The sequence below is a fragment of the Trachinotus anak genome, unplaced genomic scaffold (assembly GCF_046630095.1).
Source record: "Trachinotus anak isolate AG129_WGS33_773 ecotype Australia unplaced genomic scaffold, CSIRO_AGI_Tana_v1 ptg000034l, whole genome shotgun sequence".
Lineage (NCBI taxonomy): Eukaryota > Metazoa > Chordata > Actinopteri > Carangiformes > Carangidae > Trachinotus > Trachinotus anak.
Genome location: NW_027273885.1, coordinates 3,199,295 through 3,219,234, shown reverse-complemented (window position 1 = coordinate 3,219,234; position 19,940 = coordinate 3,199,295). Strand labels below are relative to the sequence as shown.

Genomic DNA, 19,940 nt, shown 5'->3' with positions numbered 1-19,940 from the left:
GCCTATCAACATATATTGATGCATATGTATTTATGTCATGTCAAAAAATATACGCACACATACATAAACACATATTTGTATGGGCTGAACATATATATGTCAATTTATGATATTGCTGCAATTTCTAAAAGGTTTCATTCCTAATTTTTACATGTGATTTTATTTCATACGTACATATATGTCATATCTGAAAATTCAACACAAACATATCTTACAGCTGGATGTGGGATAGCTTGTATATATCAAACGATAATTCTGAGGTAACAACAATCATATCTGGGATTTTTAAAAGCAAACTCAACACCTACCTTTGTACTCTGGCTTTTCATTGACTTTTACTTGCCTATTTATTTATACATTTCAGGCTTTTCCTTTTATACCCTACTTTTTATTTCTAGTTATTTATTATGTTTCTGCTTTTTATTCACTACTATTTATTCTACTCTCTTGTAAGTTGCCTTGGGTGAAAGCGTCTGCATAATGAGTAAATGTCAATGCATTCCTGGTTTTACATTTCACCAGAAACATCACTTCAAACTTTATATTTTCTTTGTCTTTATCTCTATTTAACACTATGCCTTCTTATATCTAGTTTTACTTATTACAGTACATTTCCTCAGTTTTAGTATTTCATTATTTTATCTAACTTTATTTTCCTGTCTTCTATGTTTCCTCAATGCAAATTTATGAGATTCCTCAGTATCTGTTATTGTCTTAGTTTTATTGTTTTTATTTAAAGCTTAAGTCAGTTGAAGCTGTATATGTGGATGGGTCTGTAAAGCACTTTGTGTTTCATTGTCATTGTCATTCAAAAGCACTTTTTTCAGCTTTTCAATATATTTCAGCACAAAGCTGACCTGCACATTTTTTTTCTGGTATGTGGATGAAGTGCATGTGATAAATACACAACTGCTGAAACTGCAAAGCTGCACTAACAAAAGGATGAAACACTGGACACACGTAGTTAAACACCAGACCAGTTTTTAGTGGGACATTCCCATCACATTACTTTATTTTCCATTATGCATTAGATTCAGACACATTAAGACACATACAAGCGAGGGTTGACTGTTGGTTTGTGCGTGTCTGTCTACAAAAACAGACAAGATGTTTCACAAGGTTCACAGAACGTGTCTTTAATAAAAATGCAGGTGTTTTAAAATATATTGGTAACCATGACAACCGGAGGACTGACCACACTTCTCTCTTCAAGCTGCAAAAGAATAAAAAGATATAATCCACCATGAGGACTTACAGTCTACAGTATGTTACACACATACATGAGCGGAAAATGTGACCAGTTTAAGACATTATTGTTTTTCATGGTTTATATTTTTCAGCCATGAATCAGTTTTTTAAGAAATATTGTTGTGTTCTTGCAGATTGTTACCTGTAACACAAGGGTAGCTGTATTGTGTCTCTGCCTGGTCACCTGAGAGGAAAAAGAAGAAAAAGAGAGGGATTTTTTTTTTTTTTTTTAAACCAAACTTTCTTCATGTGTCCAACACATGAAAACCTGTAGTACTCAGCATTACAATTCTGACACTGCTCAGTTTTCTCTGTGAAAGGGTTTAGAGTGTGTGTATGTGTTCTAGTATTATTTTTACTTGGCTGGTAGTAGTCATAGATCTTGACCACGGCTGGCTTCAGGTTCTGCACTGGGAGCTCCTGTATGAGCTCTAAGCTGTGTTTGATGGCTGCGTCCTTTGGTAACTGTTGGAAGAAGAAAGAGACAAACACCATCAGTAACAAATCTGAAGACACCATCTATTGATCCCCACTGTGAATTCCTCTCACCTCCCGAATGTACACCATGACGTGGTCTTGCTTTTGTTCAACGCGGTCCACCAGCATTGCACGGCCGAGCTGCGAGGAGACGACACTCAGCTTCATCGACAGAAGAAAACAAATCTTTTTCTACTGAGCTCAAAGTTTTTCTGACAACTCACTCACCCGTTTCAGAGACTCTGGTTCTGGGACAAAGCCAGAAAGTACTTTGATATCCAGGATCACCATGTTTGTAGTGGTCTCCTCTCCACTGTATCTGTAACAGAACCAAAAAATGTGATGGTACACACCTTCACCCTGTTCTTCACAGCTCAGCTAGATATATGCATGGATGTTTTTAATCTGTTACTTTGGGGGGTTTGTTTACAGATAGGATATGTTTGAGCTGGGCAGAAACTACCCAGTTGTAAAGGTTTTCCACGTGTCCATCCACCAACAGCTCCTCAGAACAGCAGTTGACAGTTTGTCAAACAAGTCAGTGTTCCTCTGTCATTGCTGTAACTTGAATCTGCTTGTTAATTACTTACAGAGACTTAAACTCCAGAGTGAGTTTGGGTCGGTGAGATTTACTGGTGCACACGGCCTCTGGTTTGACCTCGACACTTAAGGTTGTGACATCAGTGGGAGTTGGGATGTTGTAGTGAAGAGAGATCTGACAAACAGGCACATGCGGAAGGTTTAATATTTAAAAAACTGAACTGAATCTCAAGAATTTCCTCTGCTGAAATTTATGCTGCATCACATTTTCACCTTTTTAGATTGCTGCATTTAGATGGAGTGAGATGTGGAGACAAGTATAACAACAATATTCTGGAACATTATTCTGCCTCAAACCTCTCAAACTTTACTTGCTACTGCTGCCTCCTAATACTTAACGTGCAAGTTTAGCTTCCACACACATCTATGCAAAATGCTGCTTCTGATCCCACAACGGTAGAGGCTGAGTCAAGGACCACTTGACAAGCTCCAGTCCTTGTCAACAGGACACTGTCACACCCACGAAAAAGACAGAAACTATAGATACAACACTTGAGCTCTGAAAAATGATTATTGTGAGTTTGACACTTGAAGACTGTTCTTAAATGTATCTGCTGACAGATCATGTGAAATTAGATATATTTAAATATTTATAGAGTCTGGTTTCTGTATTGATACATGATAGTGCATCTTAAAACAGGTGTTTTTTACTTATAATAAAAAGTGAATTATTTACAATTTTCATGTAATTTGTGTTATTTTCTTTTTTTAATCAAAAAGTCCAGTTATTTATTTGCAGGCGTGAAATCATTGCCCCTAAAATGATGAAATTCCTAGCCTGCCTTGGAATGTGGGACAAACATAGTAACAATGAAATGGATATATTTCCTACATTTGTCCCCATTTCAGCATCTCCCAACTGTTTCAACAAAATCCTTTTAAAATAATTTGAACAGGAAAATTTCACCATTTATTTAGAGAAGAATAAACAAGACAAAACAATGGGAGATTTGCACTTTCAAACTATCTGTATTGCTCCTGGGCTTCCAACCTGAGGGCGGTGTTATATTAGCCGTGTTTGTGGTGGTGGATGTAAATCAAAGAGAAACAGTTGGAGCTCCGGTGCTGACTGACCTGCATTGAAGTACACGCACTTCCCTTCACCTCCAGGCTGTACTTTCCTGTCACGTCGGGCAGCGTCCGCTCCTGGTAGAGCAGCTTGTTGTTTTGGTTCACATCAAATGTCAGCTGGCCACTGGGGGACTGGACCGTCACTGTGCTTGAACCCTCTGGACTGAACACCAGAGTGGAGTAAAGAGCCAGAGCCTGAAGAGCCACCACTGTGTCCTAACACACACACACACACACACACACACACACACACACACACAGTCAGTGACAACTTTGCTCACTTCACTCATTCTGAAACGTACTGGACACCTCTAACAGCAGGTTGTATGTGTTAGAGTCCATGTTATATGAGATATGTAACAAATGTTACTGTTGAAAGGTAACAACACAGATCATATTTCAGATTTGAGAACAATAACTGTAAACAATACTTTATTTTTATCAATATCAGGTATCTGTAAGCCTCGGGTTTCATACAAAAATGTAAGGTGAGAAAATGTAAATTTAAAACAGGATACTTTGCTCTGTTTATGTGATTTGTAGTTAATGGGCTGTAATGCTGCTGTTGTCCTTGGTGTGGTGTTATCACTGACATCAAATTGTGGAGGTACCAGGTAAAATAAGGTTTTCATCATATTTGTCCCAGAAGAGAAGACTGTATGTTAAACTCAAAGTCAAGCTTTCTGCTGTTTGGGCTGTACCTGTGTGGAGGAGAAGCCTCCATAATGGTTCTGCTGGCCCGTCAACCACCTGACGATGCCAGAGGCGTAGCCCAGGTCTTCAGCAGTGGGGGAGGCACTGAGTTTAGCCAGCAGCACATAGGAGCTGATCTCCACAGACAGAGAGGCTGAAGTATCTGTGGCTGTCTGAGCCCAGTGGAGGAGACCCCCTAAAAACAGCCACCAACAAACAAACAGGCACCAGGTAAGAAGCTGCAGTCACAGTAACTGAAGCCAGATGATTTCCTGCAGGACGGCTCACCTTGTTTTACTGCAACTGTGTCCAGGTGCTGCAGAAGTTGAGAACGGGCCTCCATGTCTCCTGCCAGGGTGAAGGCGTACGCCATCAGAGCTGTACTGTAGGTGTTGCTGAGGTCATTGATGGACTCCTTGAGGCAAGACAGGCTCTTCTTCACCACATCCTCCTGTAACAGATTAAAAGAAACGTATGTTGTATTGACACAGCCACATAATTCTATACCAATATATTAAAAACAAGAAAACTCAGTCTTCTGTCTCTGAAATAATGCTAATGGGCCACAGTGTCCGCAGCAGCAACCCAGTTATCTATCATTCTGACAAAGAATGATACAGAGGTGGCAAAACAAATACCAACATAAAACCAAAATAAACCACTGCCAACAAAGGTCATTGCTGAATGATGCCTACAACATGGTTGTTAACACAGCAGAGCATGAACTCTTCCAAGAGAAGAAGTAGCCATAGGTTATATATTGTAATAGTGCACATAATATTGTGTGTTAGTCAGGATTCATTCTTGGTCTGACACAAAACAGTCGCGTGACAACAAGTTCCAGGTGTTGAAGTCGTAATTTGTTAGCTGACAGCTCATTGGAGCACAATATGAAGAAATGTTGGAACAGGAAAGATTATGGAAAATAAACTGACATTTATATAGAAAAGAGAAAAATGCATTAAAAAGGCAAAAGGTTAAGAAGAATTAGGTGTTACAGTGTCTGACCAACACCCAGAGTTGTTCCATCGATTCTAGATAAAGATTCATCCAATTCAAGGTTTTACAACTATACTATTCTAAAACTAAACTCAGTGAGATTTTTGAATCAGTTTCTCCTGTATGTCACAGATGTGGCACGACTGAAGGATCAATATCTCACTTATTTTGGAACGGTCCAATTCTAAGCAACTTCTGGTGTGAGATATTTAATCGGTTTTCTAAACAGCGTGGAACTTACATTCAGCCCGACTGCACCATGGCTCTCTTTGGTTGTTCTGACAGAACAAGGGCCCTTCCCTCCAACCAAAAGCAGGCTCTTAAACCTGGCACGGTTGCAGCTAAAAAATGAATTTTGTTAGACTGGAATTCTCATCCGCTCCATGTTTTAAAAGGTGGCTCAATGAGATGGTTTCTGTCGCTAAACTGGAACAGACTGTTATTGTAAATGAAACTCCCAAATGTTTTCCCAGCGGGTCTGGAAACCTTTTCTGACAACTACCTAATCTATGAGTGATGCTGTTACTCCTTCTGGCAGACCAGATTATTCTTTCCTTGTTTGTTTGTTTATCTGTCTTTACAAGCTCTACAGAGCTCTATTTAAGAATCTCTTGTCTCAATTAATTTAGATAATCATCTAAATGGATGCTCTGTGTTTGGTCTGTGTACTTGTTCTAATGTCAGAAATCATAAATAAAGTAGTAAAAAAAAAGGCAAAGTATTCATGTTTTTCTTGTTTTTACAGGTACAGAGTTGATTTGTTTGTGTGTGTATCTTGTAGTGGTGCAGTTTAGCGTGAGAACAACAACATTCTCAAACAATAAGATATTTCTTGGGAAAGAGTACTCACACCAACAGGGGTTTTCTTCTCCAAGAAGGCAGCAGTGATGTAAGCAGTGAGGGTCACTTCATCAGACACACCACCCTGTAGAGAGGAAGCACATTCACTGTACCTCAAACATCCAGACGCCTGAGTAACAAAATGTTGTCCACTGCTTTCATGAAGACTGAAAATGGCAGCAAATAAATTTGTAATAAATTAGTTACTACTGAGCTATGAATGAAAGGGGTCTGCTGCACCAGGATATGGCTCCGTGAAAATTAATGTGTAACCTTCAGTTTCAGTTTTGATTTTCATTACACTCTTTAGCTTACCTTCATTCTGTTGTTAAAAAGTTTTCCTATTTGTTCGAAACAGCCATTGTCTCTCTGAATACTCTCCAGCCAAGTCTTAGACGCATCGATATTGTTTGGGTCAATGTAGATGAAAGACTGAGCTTTGGCAAAGGATCTCAACACAAACGCAGTCAGCCTGAGGACATCAAAACAAGGTTACAAAATAACTGACCAAATAAGACGAAGAGGAAGCACAGGATCTGCACAATGTACTGTACAAACAGGCAACATGATTAACTGAACATTACACGTCATTAGCCAGGTTATTACGTGCATTAATTAGCAGAGCAGAAGAACATGTTCGCTTTTCCATAACAACGTGAAATCACATCATCTACTTGCTGCTGCAAAGCTTCTTCTCTCGAGGTAACGACATGATAATTGTTGCACAGCATCTACATAATGATTGATCCGTAATGTTCTTCTCACCAGGTGTTTTCCACTCCTGATCCGAATGTGCTGTAAGCACCGTTATGGTGTTTGTAGTTCAGCTGTCTCTGGTAACCTGTATAACAACAGAAACACAAGCTTATTAGAGCGAAGTGATTCACACATTTTGGGGAATTTTAGATGTTCGTTAGAGGGTGGAGAGTAGAGAGTTGGCATCCAGGGCGCCCCCTGATATGTACTCTTTCATTTGAACGATGAGCATTTCCCAGTGGTTACATATTTGAGGCAACTAGCAGCAGATAAAGCTAACAGAGACTCACCACTGGTCAGGAAGTTGGTGGCCTTTTCCTTGATGGCTGGGGTCAGCTGCTGTGTGTTTTGCAGGTACTCGAGGATGTAGATGTTGGGAGCCAGGAGCGCCATGTTCTGCTCCCCACATCCATACGGCATCTGCAGCAGCCCATCCAGGTTTTTCATGGCTCGGCCCAGGATGTCACCTGCACAGAAACACACACTCACTAAGACTGAACATGTGATTGACCTGAGTTTTCATTTTGAATTGATTAGATAAAAATACTTATACACATTCTGGATTGTCATGACACAGTTAGTATAAAAATATGTTAATAAGCTTCCAGAGGAGCTTTGTATATTCGTGTCTTTGTATATTCCTCCAACTGTATTATATTATTACACACAGACATGGTGTTCCACATACAAGTATAATCCTGAAATGACCAGTTCTCAATTTTACACAATTGTGAACATTATTTGACTTGATAGCTTTGCTCTCTGTATTGTATTAAAGTGCAAGTTTTTATTATTGATGCGATATATATGAAGTTTTGAGGAAGGGGGGCTGTTAACTTGCAACACTGAAGTAAAATGAATTCATGAGTTTACCCAGGACTGATACTGAAGCACGGGCTGATCCAGCAATCACATTCTCAGGGAGCTGTAAGTCTATTTCCTCCATCAAAGCCTCTCCTGTGCACAGACAGAGAACAGTCATCATACAGAGAGAGACTCAAGAAGCTGTCAGGACTGAAACAAACATGTCATTTAGATTTAATTAACAGTGGATCATGAACTTTAACAGGTCAGAGTGGAAATTAAAAATTAAAAAAAATGGTGGACCTCATTTCTTTCATTACTTTTTATTGATAAAATGAAAATGAATTTAAGTAATGACATTTAAAAGAATATGAGATACTTGCACTGAACCTGACACAACAATGAGTATAAAAGCTACTTTTTTGCAAATACTGAATATCTCCATTACATTTTAGACATACAGTCTACACCTTACAGCATCTGGCTCTCTCTCCTTTTTCCAAATACCTGGTCTAAACCTCAATCTATACTGACCTTTTGGACAGAGCAGCCAGTTGTGGGTCTTTGTCACCTCAGTTCCTTCCGCCTGATGGGGGGAAGGAATAATGTGAGTTCCTGAGTCTTTATCTTTTAACAAATGTAAAAAATTACATTTTAGGGATCTTTTTTTTCTCTGTTAACTTGCTTTTAAGGCACCAACCTTTACTATGAGAGATCGTGTGACCACATCAATGCGACCCCTGTCCGGCACGCTCACGATCTCATTGCCACATGAAACGTCGGATGCCACAGCCTCAGCACTCACAGTCACATTCACGACCCCTAAAAGAAACATCGGAAAACCCAGTGTGAAACGTGATTAAGAATTTTCTCAGATATAGAAAATTCAGTTTTGTGACTGAGATGAATCTCACAGATTTCATTTGGGGAAAAAAAAGTTTAGCTGGGGAAAGAGGGACGGTAATTCCTCCAACATGTTAACATTTTGTGGATGAAAGCTGGATCCTCACCTAAAGATGAAGGGGCCATGGTCCAGCTGAGGGTCTTGCGCTCATTGCCACACAAACAGGATTTGTACTGGTCACCTGAGAGGGGGGTGAGGGTGTAATCTAAGGAGGGTGTTGGAGTCACAGTGACCTGTTCAAGGGACACAATAATATATTTTCAAATTGGAGATTACGGCAAATGCAAGCAAATGTTCAAACTGATACAATCACGTTGCTACAAATAAAACTTAAGACAAAGCATAAAACTAGGATTCAACCAAAATGCTTTGGGGGTCAAAAGCAGAACTGAATTTGATAATCACTTTGTCAAATTAAAAAATATTTGCTCCTCAGTAATACAAAGTTAAGACCAAAGGTCAAATCATCAGGCAGCCGAAAACTGACCTACTTAAGAAAACAAGGATTTTACAAACGTTTCATTTGACGTAGTCCACAAGAGAGATGGGTAAAGTTGAGCAACATGCCAAATGTTTGGTCCAATCAATAACATGTTTCAGCAATGCTTTAAAAGTTCCTGTTAAATGTACTGATTGAAGTTATCACCTATGACAATTCTGTCAGTGAGAGAAACCAGACTGTTGCTGTTTAGCTCAACTCATAACCCAAACATTTACAGTGTCTTGTACACCCATAAATTAACAGATGAATTAAAAGTTGATAAAATTCTATCATCAGCATATAAGGACAGTTTATGAGTGAAGTCAAGATCAGATGTATAGTTCCTATATCCATAGTCTATGTTTTGTTTGTTTTATGTTACTTTGTGTAGCATATAATCCAATTTAAAGATATTTGATGTTTCCCTGAGAAGAAAAACTGTACGACCCTTAAAAGCAGGATGACAATAACCTTAACAGTATGTTTTACATATTTTGTGTTGAATCTGCACCGGAGCTTCCCACAGACAACCAGTGAAGTATTGTTCATTCACAAATGATCCATTAACTAATGGATAAACCCATTAACTACACTAATATTAGATTTTACTATAGGACATTTGCAACATAAATTCATGTCCACCACAGGATCAATTGTAACAACTTTGCTGACCTTCAGTAACTTTGGTTTATTAATTAATACCTGGAAAAAAAAAAACATCCAATCAGCCTCAAGTTTGTGTTTAGTGCTAATTAGCAAATGCTGACATGCTAACATGCTTACATCAAAATAATGAACATTACATCAAGCGATTAATATCGCCATTATGAAGTTAGCATGTTAGCATGCTGACATAAGCATTTAGGTCATGTATAAACATTTGTTACCATAATGCAGCTGGACAGGTAGTTGAAGGTGGTCGCCTTCAGTTCAAAGTGCTCCCCCCGGATGATGGAGTAGGGCAGGGTGAGCTCCAGGAAGAAGGGCTGGAAGACAGTGATTTCTTTACGAGGAGCCAAACCAAAACCCTGAGGGGACAAACAGAAAGCCTCCGTCTCCCAGGTGGTGATAGTGTCTGGGGCGGTGAAGGACACATCCTTTGTTCCAGAGTCTCTGGATCAACAGATACACACAGACACAAACTGTGATTTGGACAAAATTACTTTTACGGAGCTCAGATAAATAAAAAAAAACAACAAAACAATGTGAGTAGATGATTTATGAGTAGGACTAATCAAACTAGTAACTATAGTATAGTTATTGTAACGTAAACATAATAATGTGTAAATGTGAAATTTGATATATGTTATACATGTTTTCCATTGTTGCTGAAGAAATTCATGCAATATTTTTAGATTAGAATAGATAAGACAGACAGACAGATGTGAGCAGGGAGACAGAGAGAGGGACTCTCACTCAAACTACTTCTCTCTCATTTCATGACCATCAAAAGAAGCTCACCCAACTTCCACCAGGTCCCATATCCAGGTCTCAGGAAAGAAAGTGCGGACTGTCTCTATTAGTGGAGGCTCAGGATAGCCTGCCCCAGGAGAAGCACCCACTCTCACATCCATTCTGGATAGCATAGGTGGACTGTCATATAATCTATAACCTGAAAAGAAAACAGGAAATATTTTACCAGAAGTGGAGGATGGTATTGACAAAGTGAAGTGTTTTATTGCTAGTAATTCAGAAGAAAACAGCCACCATACTTACCATAGTGGCCATGGTGGTATTCTCTTCCTTTGTACTTGAGGCACGAAGGTATTCTGATAATCAAGTTTGTTGCCATCTTCAGTCCTACATTCTTGTTAATCCAACAACATACAACCAGGGAAATTGAAAAGTTGTACAACAATATTACAAGTGCAACAAATGATATTCCTTATATTGTTCATAAATCGTTGTGTAAGACGTACCTGGAAAACTGTATAAACATCATTAGTCTCAGGAGGATATGGCAAAACGTATCTTCTTGGTCTCACATGCATGCATTCTGTAGGATCCTGCACTTCATGAGGAATATAAGATGCTTTGCTGACAGGCAACAAGTTAAATATCTGCAAAGAAAAACAGGGTTCAAATCTCTAAACTATTTCTTGTTCTATGAAGACCTGATTATTGGGTTTATCTTTGGATTTTTAATCTTATTATTTATTATTTATCTTGAAAGGTGGATGTAAAGTAACAGTGCCTTCTTCCAAATGGTAGACTTATAAAGTGGAAAACAAACTTTTTTGAATCCCATTTTTATATCCACATACTTTACATAACATAACAAACATAACAGCAAAATCTGCATTGAACAGCTGCATTATACAGTTGGTAACAATGTTGGTAACAACTGGAAGAGTGTGAAAAAAAAATAACTAAAAACTATCAGGACCGATGGAAATGAGAGCAGAGGAAACCGTAACCACTGGGTGACTGATGGTGTAAAAGGACATTAAAACTAAAGAATGTAGGCATCTGTTCATGGTTGATTGCAGCAGTTACCTTGTCTGCAGTCAGAGTCTTCCCAGGCTCCTTGATGAGGACGCTCTGGTCGACGGCGCTCACTCCACAAAGAGAGTCTGGCTGGGCCGCCACTTTCAAGATGGTCTCCTCTCCTGGTACGGCTGAGGACGGAGAAAACTCCAGGGACACCTGACACATACAGAAAACAAACATCGCACCATCTGGACTTTAGGGTTATAAGATGAGAGCCTACACTCTTGTCAACATGACATATATGTGTATTTTACTCCAACTTCTCTACATTTTTAACAAATGCCAAAAAATCTTCCTGAAGTGCTGAACAGGGAGACGACCATACGGCACTTTGTCCTGTCAGTGTTTGCTGTATATATAAATTGATAATGTTCAGGTCTGTATCTTAAGCCTTGATCGAGCTTCAGGACTCCTCACAGAGTCACAGAGGCCACGTCCATCTTTATTTAAAGCCTATGGTGCAAACTCTTGCGGATTCTGACAGAAATGTGCAAATCACGTTGACCAAACATGGACCAAACATGAACATGAGCTTCTCTCAATGCGGTCTTAAGGGTTAAGTTACTATTGTCATTCCCCACTGCATGTTGTGCTAAGGATGGTGCTTCCTTGTGGGGACTGACAAGATTCAGAGTCAAGATGTCAGAAATCAACGCTGCACATTTTCATAATAATTCATTTCACTTGAAATGGCTGACTGACCTTAACTTTGATTTGCCCACAGAGGCTTCAGACGAGGGACATGTTTTACCCATGACATGAATTCATGTGTTACACTCTGATTCTACACCTACATCTGACAGGTGCAGAGGGGGCCACATGTCTTCTTCTTATACTCACCTTGTGACTGAAACATTTCTCTATGGAGAAGTCAGCACTGTGGGCGATCACAGTCTCACTGGGCAGGACGGCGTAAGTCAGCACCTGGACGTCTGGTGCCATGTCTGCATTCACGGTCAACTTAAAGGACACCTCACCCTCATTCACTGAAACAACAAACCAACTGTCTGTTTTATTCAAATGCCTCCATATATCAATAAAACAGTAGTCTCAATATTATATGGCCATGGCTAATTCCTCCAGACTCATGACTGAAGCCAGTCTCTGCCCACCTGATTGATCAAGAACTTCAATCTGTTTAAATCCTTGCTCGACAATGGCTCCTCTGGATAAGACCTGGAGGAATTGAGAGAAAATTACACAAATTAATGTAAAAGTAAAACCATTTAACACTGTCAGGTGTTCTGATGTGAGTTGTTTTCATGTTATTTGTTGTGGAGTATGTTCATATGATAAAAAAAATGGGGGTTCAGCTAAAATACAGCTGCTCTAAAAACAGATCTAGGGCCTGTGTTACAGAAGTTCAACTCAGTCTATTTGGGGAAATCTGGGTCTGGAGATCCTGAGGACCTGGTCTCACAAAGCTACCAACCTGCTCTAGAAATGATAGTTTTACCATTTAAATATAGTTTTAGCTGACTTGCTGTTGCCAATATTATGAATTTGTTCGCTGTGGAGCATACGATGGCAATGCCAGTGTGGGCTAATGGTTGTGGCTGGACTGTTTTCAGTTGGCTCTTATGTACAAAGAGAAACTTCATTGAGTTGAGCTTCTTGTGGCTGCTCTCACATTGTGAGGAGGTGGTGTGGCAGACGAAGCGTTTGTTTTGGTCCAAGATGCTGGTGGTCTGGTGCAACATCGAGTGGCACATTTAAGGCTTGCAGTGTAAGTTAGATCTCAATAATTGATATGAATATCATTTTAAAATATCTTTTGTGTCCATGTCCCTGAAAAAAAGAACTGGTGACAAGCTGAAAAATAGTTCACCCACCACTCACCAGATACATCACATGCACAGAGCTCTTTCTCTCTCCCACTACAGTGTATCGGATGGCGATGTTTTCTTCTTTGTCACAAGGAAGTGTTTTATCCTTCCTCTTCACCTCCAGGGAGCTGACTACTTTAGTATCAGGAGAAGGAAGCTGGGCCAAATTCACTGTATGATGTCCATCTTCGTAGTATGGAGTTCTATAACCAGGGTATCCCATTGTCGGTGTACTGCTGACCTAGATTGTAGAAAGAAAACATCATGAATAAGCCCATGGTGGTTGAGGAAGAAGAAAACTTTGGAAATAATGTTCAGTGATTATAGGTAAGATAAATGTTGAGGTACAGAAACAGTTCAGATATATCCATTAGCTACTGCAGTGGAACCTTGGTCAGCTGCAGCATATTCAGAAACAACTTCATGTTTCAGCTTTTGTGCTGAGTAGTCATCTTCATGAAAGCTTTTCAACATGGCTTCTGACTTACATGGAGTTTGATGTCCCCTTCAAGGTCATCTGTGCTAAGTGAGAAAGTGGCAACGCCATTGCTGTCAGTGGTGAGATTCTGTATCCGTCGCGCTGACCACCTTTCACCCCTCAACAGGTACAGCTTCATGTCAGGAATGGGTTTATCATTGTAGTCAATTGCTTTGACCTGTTGGACATAAAAAAATTGTATCACTGAGAATGCACATGGCTTCTGTGGAGAGATGCTGAAGAAATGACGACAACATTTTGCACTTACTTTTCCCTCCACATTTGCTCCTTGGTCATAAATCTTGGGTGTATCAATAAAAGACAGCTTCCCAATAACATATGAAATCTGGATTCTCTTCTCTTGCAGGCGTGAAATACCTACACAAGAAGCCTCCATGTTACAACACTGTCTGTGCCATATTGTTTAAATACATCATATTGTATTTTTCTCATACACAAACTCTCTTTTTAAAAAATATCAATTAAATATAATAAGACTTGCCTGTCCCTTCTTCTTCCACTTTGACAGTGAGCCTCAGGTGATCTCGAAGCGCCTTTTGGTGTACTTTAGTGAAAGTTGACATCGGGAAGGTAAAAGTGGCACAGCCTGTCATGTCCGTCTAAAAAGTACAATAGAATTAAATAAAAACACAAAAAAATACGTGTAACATATGAACTAAGCAATGTAATTCAAACTTTAAACTGGTTAAACACTTGGAACTGTCTTGGGATGTATTAATATAGAACCTTGACCTGCTTTATAATCAAAAAACACATGGAAATTTAACTTTATGCAATGAGAGCTTTAAATATGGATATAGTATGGTCCAGGTTTATATGCAGAGAGATGATTCTGTCAATAAAACAACTGTACCTTCTTTGTCTCCTTGTAGCACGGGGCTGTTACTAAAGGGACTCCCTCTGGATGCTCAGGGGTGACAACAGACAAAGTGGCAGCGTGGCGATCAAGAGGTCGGCACACCTCAACTTCGACACTGCCTGGCACAGGCTGTCCATATGTATACCTGATTAAATGAAAATAAATTAACATAAATGTGTTGAACTGGATCTATTTCAGATTTCAAATTTCTTTTAAGAAAGCAATTTGTCATTTGTCAAGAAAGGGTTTTTACTTACTTTGCACAAACTTCAGCTTTGATGTCTTCCTGCCCGATACTTACTTCATCAGATACATTTATTTTCACATCAAATTTGGGTAAAACTGTGGAGGAAATATGGCTGTTAACATTCTTGCTTCATTACAAGTGGATGGAAATAGAATGGGAGATAAATGGCAATAACTTACCATATTTCTCCACCTTGAAGTTGTGATTCACTTTTTCTTCACCAAATGACACAATAACTTGGTAGAATCCTTCATGGGCCTCAGAGTTCAAGGAGTAAGACAACTGTAGTATTTTACCATTGGATGTTTCATTCAGCCACTGTCCAATTCGATTACTGTTAGGATCCTATTGAATAGAATAAATGGGAAGAACATGTGGGAGGAAACTCATGCTCGTGTGTGAAATTCAGTGCTAACCATGTTCTTCATCTTTCGCTCCAGGACAGCAGATGAAACTGGACCGCACACTGACACAGTGAAATTTTTTTCATGTCGAAAAAAACATCATATTACTCAAAGTGCTTTTAAATTAAGCAACCTTAACAAACTTTAACCAACATGGTGTTTATTAGTGGCCAGTTGCAGACACTGTGCTTACGGCTATGCAGATAACACTGACATGAATGGGAAAGTATCTAACAAGGAAGCTGTTGACAGCTCCAGAAAAAAAATAGTACGTAGACCTTGAGTAACGATTTTTTTCATCAGACTACATTAACTTGATTTAAGAAGGAAAAGAGACAAATATCTTAAAAAAAAAAAAAAAAAAAAAAAAAAAACCAGCCTGTAAATACACAATCTTTGAGGTAAGTTTTCTTTCCAAGGTCAAGAATTAATTTTTATGCTAAAGTTTAATGTAGTTTTTTTTTTGGTCATTATACACAACAGATGCATTTTCAGTGATATTTGATGCTCCTGCCTCAGTAAAGCCAAATATGAGAGGTAGGAACCAGAAGTTGCCCAAATGTTTGAGCTTTGAAATACTGATATCAGAAATCTTTCTATAGAGGTTGGACTATACACTCAAACGCTGACACTGCAGTCAGTTTATAAGACACTCGATGTTTCTACCTTTACATGCTGAATTCACAAAAGACAGGACAAGACTGTCCCATCTTGTTTTAAGGTTATTTGTACATGAATCAAACTTATCTTTCAGTCTAATATCCCCAGTATACAGTGTGTAAAAGTGTGAAAATGATTAGTCTTACCTCAATTTCAATTACGTTGTACTGCAAAAGAAAGAAAGGAGAGTTTTGTTAAAGGACGGGTTGGTTTATATTGTTCTCATCATATGTTGTCTTAATGAGTCTGGGTTACACATTTTCCTTATTTAAAAATATGTAACATGTAACACAGATAAAAGTGAAAAGGGATTTTACATTGAGTATCTGTATTGATTTTCAGTGTAATTTCATAGTTCTCACTTTCAAGTTTATTTCCCTTAACAAAATGATAAACTAATGTTTGGGATCTTTAGAATCATTACAGCTTGAACATTAAGAGTCCTGGGTTGTACTATTGATCCTTCACCAGGAGCTGATTGATTAGAGACACAGAGACTCTGGTTAAAAAGGACAACCATGTTGATCTCCCTCTTCATTACATAACTTGTGTTGAACTCTGTCTGCCAGTGTGTATATTACAGTTCACTGCGGCACATATTCAAACCTGGACAGTATCACTAATTCAGCAGTTAACAACCGAGATCTTAAAGAAAAGAGAGACAGTTCAAACACTCACCAGACGACTGGCAGGTCTCAACCTGGTGTCCAGTGTAACGACTCTGAAATGTACTGAGAGAAATTCAAAGAGATTAAATGAGGCTTTCACAGCTCATCCACAGCCGTGTTAAACATCCTGATAGACACGAAATAAGCTTCTTCTGTCCACTCAGAAATTACATCACTACTATCAAACCCACAAGTTAGATGACATGATTCCCTCTAATCTGCCCTGCATGCTGAAATTCTGTTTATAAATCAGCTGAACAACCTTGATTTGATATTTTATTAGTAGTAAATACCCGTGAAAATACATAGAGAGAGGAAAGAAACACAAGACACCACCAACCACACATTTATTCTGTTAATAGAATAAACCCTCAAACTGAAAAATCCAACTAATAAAATCAAAATGAAAACTTTCTATAAAATGTTGTGTTGTTTGTCGAACATCTAAACTAATTGAGTCTTTTATCAGGTGATAACCAGGCGTCTCCCATCATGCCCTGAGGTTTTACAGTCAGTGGAGAGCTCCAAAAATCTGCAGCCACCCTGATGTTGTGAGGCTATTGTTGCATAACATAAGAGCAAGATGGGATCAAGTCGGAGAGTAAACTAACTGTGTGTGGAGGTTGCCCAGCCTGGCTCATCTCCAGTGAGCCTACTGTGACTCACTTCTTTCGCAATACTACCATTGCAGTGCGCAGTGGGTGAAAATCTTGGAGGCCATAGAAAGCCAGAGTCAAGTCCTTTCAATTAGCTTCAGCAATTCAGTGCATTTCAGCATTTTCTTACTCGTCCTGAAACGTCGTGAGAAGATGAATCATTTTCCTCTCTAGTTCTTCACATATTTTAAGACAGATCACCAACCACTACACCAGCTGTTAGAGGTTGAAACCTTCATGAATTTAACAAAGTTAATGAATGATTTAGGGTGAGTGTCACATACAAATTTAGCTCTAAACACTAATTTACTGGTTGCTCAATTGTTTGTAAAGGGTAAACCTGTCTATAAGTGCTGTATACCATATTGTCTACAAAGGCATAGATCTTCAGCTCAAAGTTACCTGTTTGTCCAGGGAGGTAGATTGGTTTATCTGTCTGGACGAATGTCATTGGTTCATAGACTTTGATCAAGACCTTCCTGAGTTCTTTAGAGTAAAACGTGTCTCCTCGGACCTCCACCTCAAATTTCTGCACCTCTGCACTCTGCACTACAGGAGTCTGTGAGAGAGAGAGATGTTTTATAGTCTATTCGATAGACTGACACATGTTCCAAAAGTGGAAATGGGAAAACGAATTTCAGGAGCTGACCTTAAAGTGAGTGCAGGTATGAAACTCTTGACTGGCTGTTTGTTTGAGAAGGGTTGTGTTCTTATCTTCGGAGATCAGAGTGACGGTCATGACCAGAGTCTCGTTGGGCTGCAGGAGACTCACACAGAATTTGGTTTCAACTCCAGCTTCAAGAACTGCAGGAACAGCTACCATGTACTGTCTGTAGACACAGAAACAGAAGCATATACAGTGGATACCTTGCTGGATCTGACATGGAAGAACTCCAGTACTGCTGACTGTCCAGCTATACAGAATGAGCTGATATTTTTATAAACTAGTTAAAACACACACTCACTATTATTATTATTATTATTATTATTATTTCAGACAGTACAGGTAAACTTACGGTCCGGCCACCACTTGACCCACACACATCCAGCTCAAGAAGACAGACAGTGTCCATGTCCACATCTGAATCCCTGGGAGACCCATGACTGACTGGGGTGATGCTCAGAGTCAGTCTGTTAAATAGTCCCTGATACAGACACCCCCCCCACCATCACACACACACTCATTATTTCCAGGTATCTCATAAGTCAATCATTTATAGACTTTACGTTGTTTAATAGTGCGTATGAGGCTGACTGGAATTAAGTCAACTTTTATAGTTTAAGCGAGGATCAAAGTTTATCTATACAAATAAAATTTATTTGTCATCCCAGGTGTAAAAGATAAAGCAAATGTTCTGTCAGACCAGGAGAGAGCAACTGACAAAAATCAAGCTAATTTCAAATCCTTTAATATATGGATTCTACGTTTTGCCCGCCCACTGCTTCATTTAGTTCATACAGGATTAATAGAATAATAAAGCTTGTAATGTAATTAGTTATTTCATTATATTGTTAGGGTGTTCATATTGCACGTATCTTATTGCCAGAGATGCTGTTGTATCATCTACTATATTTCACCATTTTTAGCAGGTTGTTCTGCCCGGAAGTCTCCTCAGTTAGTTTAAGGTGTCATTGTTACAGTAAGTTGAGTTCTGCAACATTGCCCTTTACCCAGTGTGGGATGTTTGATTTGATCGTGTAAACAGCTCTTAACATGATGAAGGGCCAAAGTTTTTCCACTAAGTAAACCTGAGTGGACTGATAAAGTCCTCAAACTCTGCTGAGGGGTTACATCACAGTGAGAAATGTGCTTACTATTTAAAATGGCACAACCTCCAAACTATTAGTATTTGCATAAGACTTCCAAAAATATAGACATAAGCAACCACTTTTTATGTTAAGTTTATGCAAGTAATGTACTGTAAGATTCCCTGATTCCCATTCACTGTAAGTATACGGCTGAACGATATAAAAATTTTAAAAAAAGTTAATCATATTGTGATTATTTTGGCAGATATCGCAAAATGCTGCATGATTTCAGTTGGAATGGACATTTTTGCATTTTATTTTCACTGAAAAAAATAGAAAAATGTAGATGATGTGATTATTGTTGGGGCTTCACAATCATGCTCCTTTACTTCTGGAGAATATGATTTGTAGGCTGGGGCATCTCTGTCGTACCACAGTGCTTCATTTATAGTCTGTTGTGACACGTATTACCTTCATCGAAAAATTGCACGCAAATTACTTGCAAATATTGAAATTTCAATAATATTAATTGTTAAGCCCTAGTGCAGACAAAAGTTTAAGCAATCGTTCCACCTCAGTTATAATATTTGTTTGCACAGAAAATTAAATGTGTGTCCTACTTTAACCTACTGGAACATTAGAAGTGACAGGCATCTCTAGATTTTGATTATAAAGCTGATGATAATACAAGTGTGGAGAACCATTTTTCTTTTCCTCTTGTGCTGTCAAACGCCTGATATTATCAGCTGTTAAAAACTCCTTAGTGATTCTTCAGCTCTTCCCCTCAGGGACAACAGGCACTACCCCATGTGTTTTGTTCAGTTTGACTTGGTAATAATAATTCACAGCATGTTTAAATAGAAGAAGGTGCATGTGTGCATATTTTACAGAAGAGTATAGGTCACAAAATATTTGCTTGATTAGATCTGAGGCCACAGTTGCGACACTCAGGTGGCAAAAAAGTGAACTTTTTGATCTGTAAGCATCAAAAGTAGTGGGAGTGTTACTG

The 19,940-nt window shown here is 38.9% G+C and overlaps 1 protein-coding gene across 1 annotated transcript; it reads right to left on the bottom strand.

The window, feature by feature from the left end:
• Positions 1 to 980: 980 nt before the first annotated feature.
• Positions 981 to 18,327, bottom strand: LOC139614442 (alpha-2-macroglobulin-like). Its single transcript, XM_071471711.1, has 36 exons — positions 18,199 to 18,327; positions 17,832 to 18,012; positions 17,585 to 17,741; positions 16,537 to 16,589; positions 16,005 to 16,025; positions 14,974 to 15,139; positions 14,805 to 14,889; positions 14,542 to 14,692; positions 14,170 to 14,287; positions 13,936 to 14,045; positions 13,678 to 13,845; positions 13,203 to 13,430; positions 12,476 to 12,539; positions 12,204 to 12,349; positions 11,370 to 11,519; positions 10,793 to 10,933; positions 10,590 to 10,680; positions 10,335 to 10,485; positions 9,761 to 9,986; positions 8,499 to 8,625; positions 8,189 to 8,310; positions 8,023 to 8,074; positions 7,558 to 7,641; positions 6,975 to 7,151; positions 6,694 to 6,769; positions 6,244 to 6,400; positions 5,939 to 6,013; positions 4,378 to 4,540; positions 4,098 to 4,285; positions 3,400 to 3,612; positions 2,316 to 2,440; positions 1,954 to 2,044; positions 1,798 to 1,866; positions 1,608 to 1,713; positions 1,391 to 1,432; positions 981 to 1,213 (listed from the first exon to the last, which is right to left on the bottom strand). The coding sequence occupies exons 1-36, from the start codon at positions 18,282 to 18,284 to the stop codon at positions 1,209 to 1,211; spliced, it is 4,365 nt and encodes a 1,454-aa protein (XP_071327812.1). The 5' UTR covers positions 18,285 to 18,327; the 3' UTR covers positions 981 to 1,208.
• Positions 18,328 to 19,940: the final 1,613 nt, after the last annotated feature.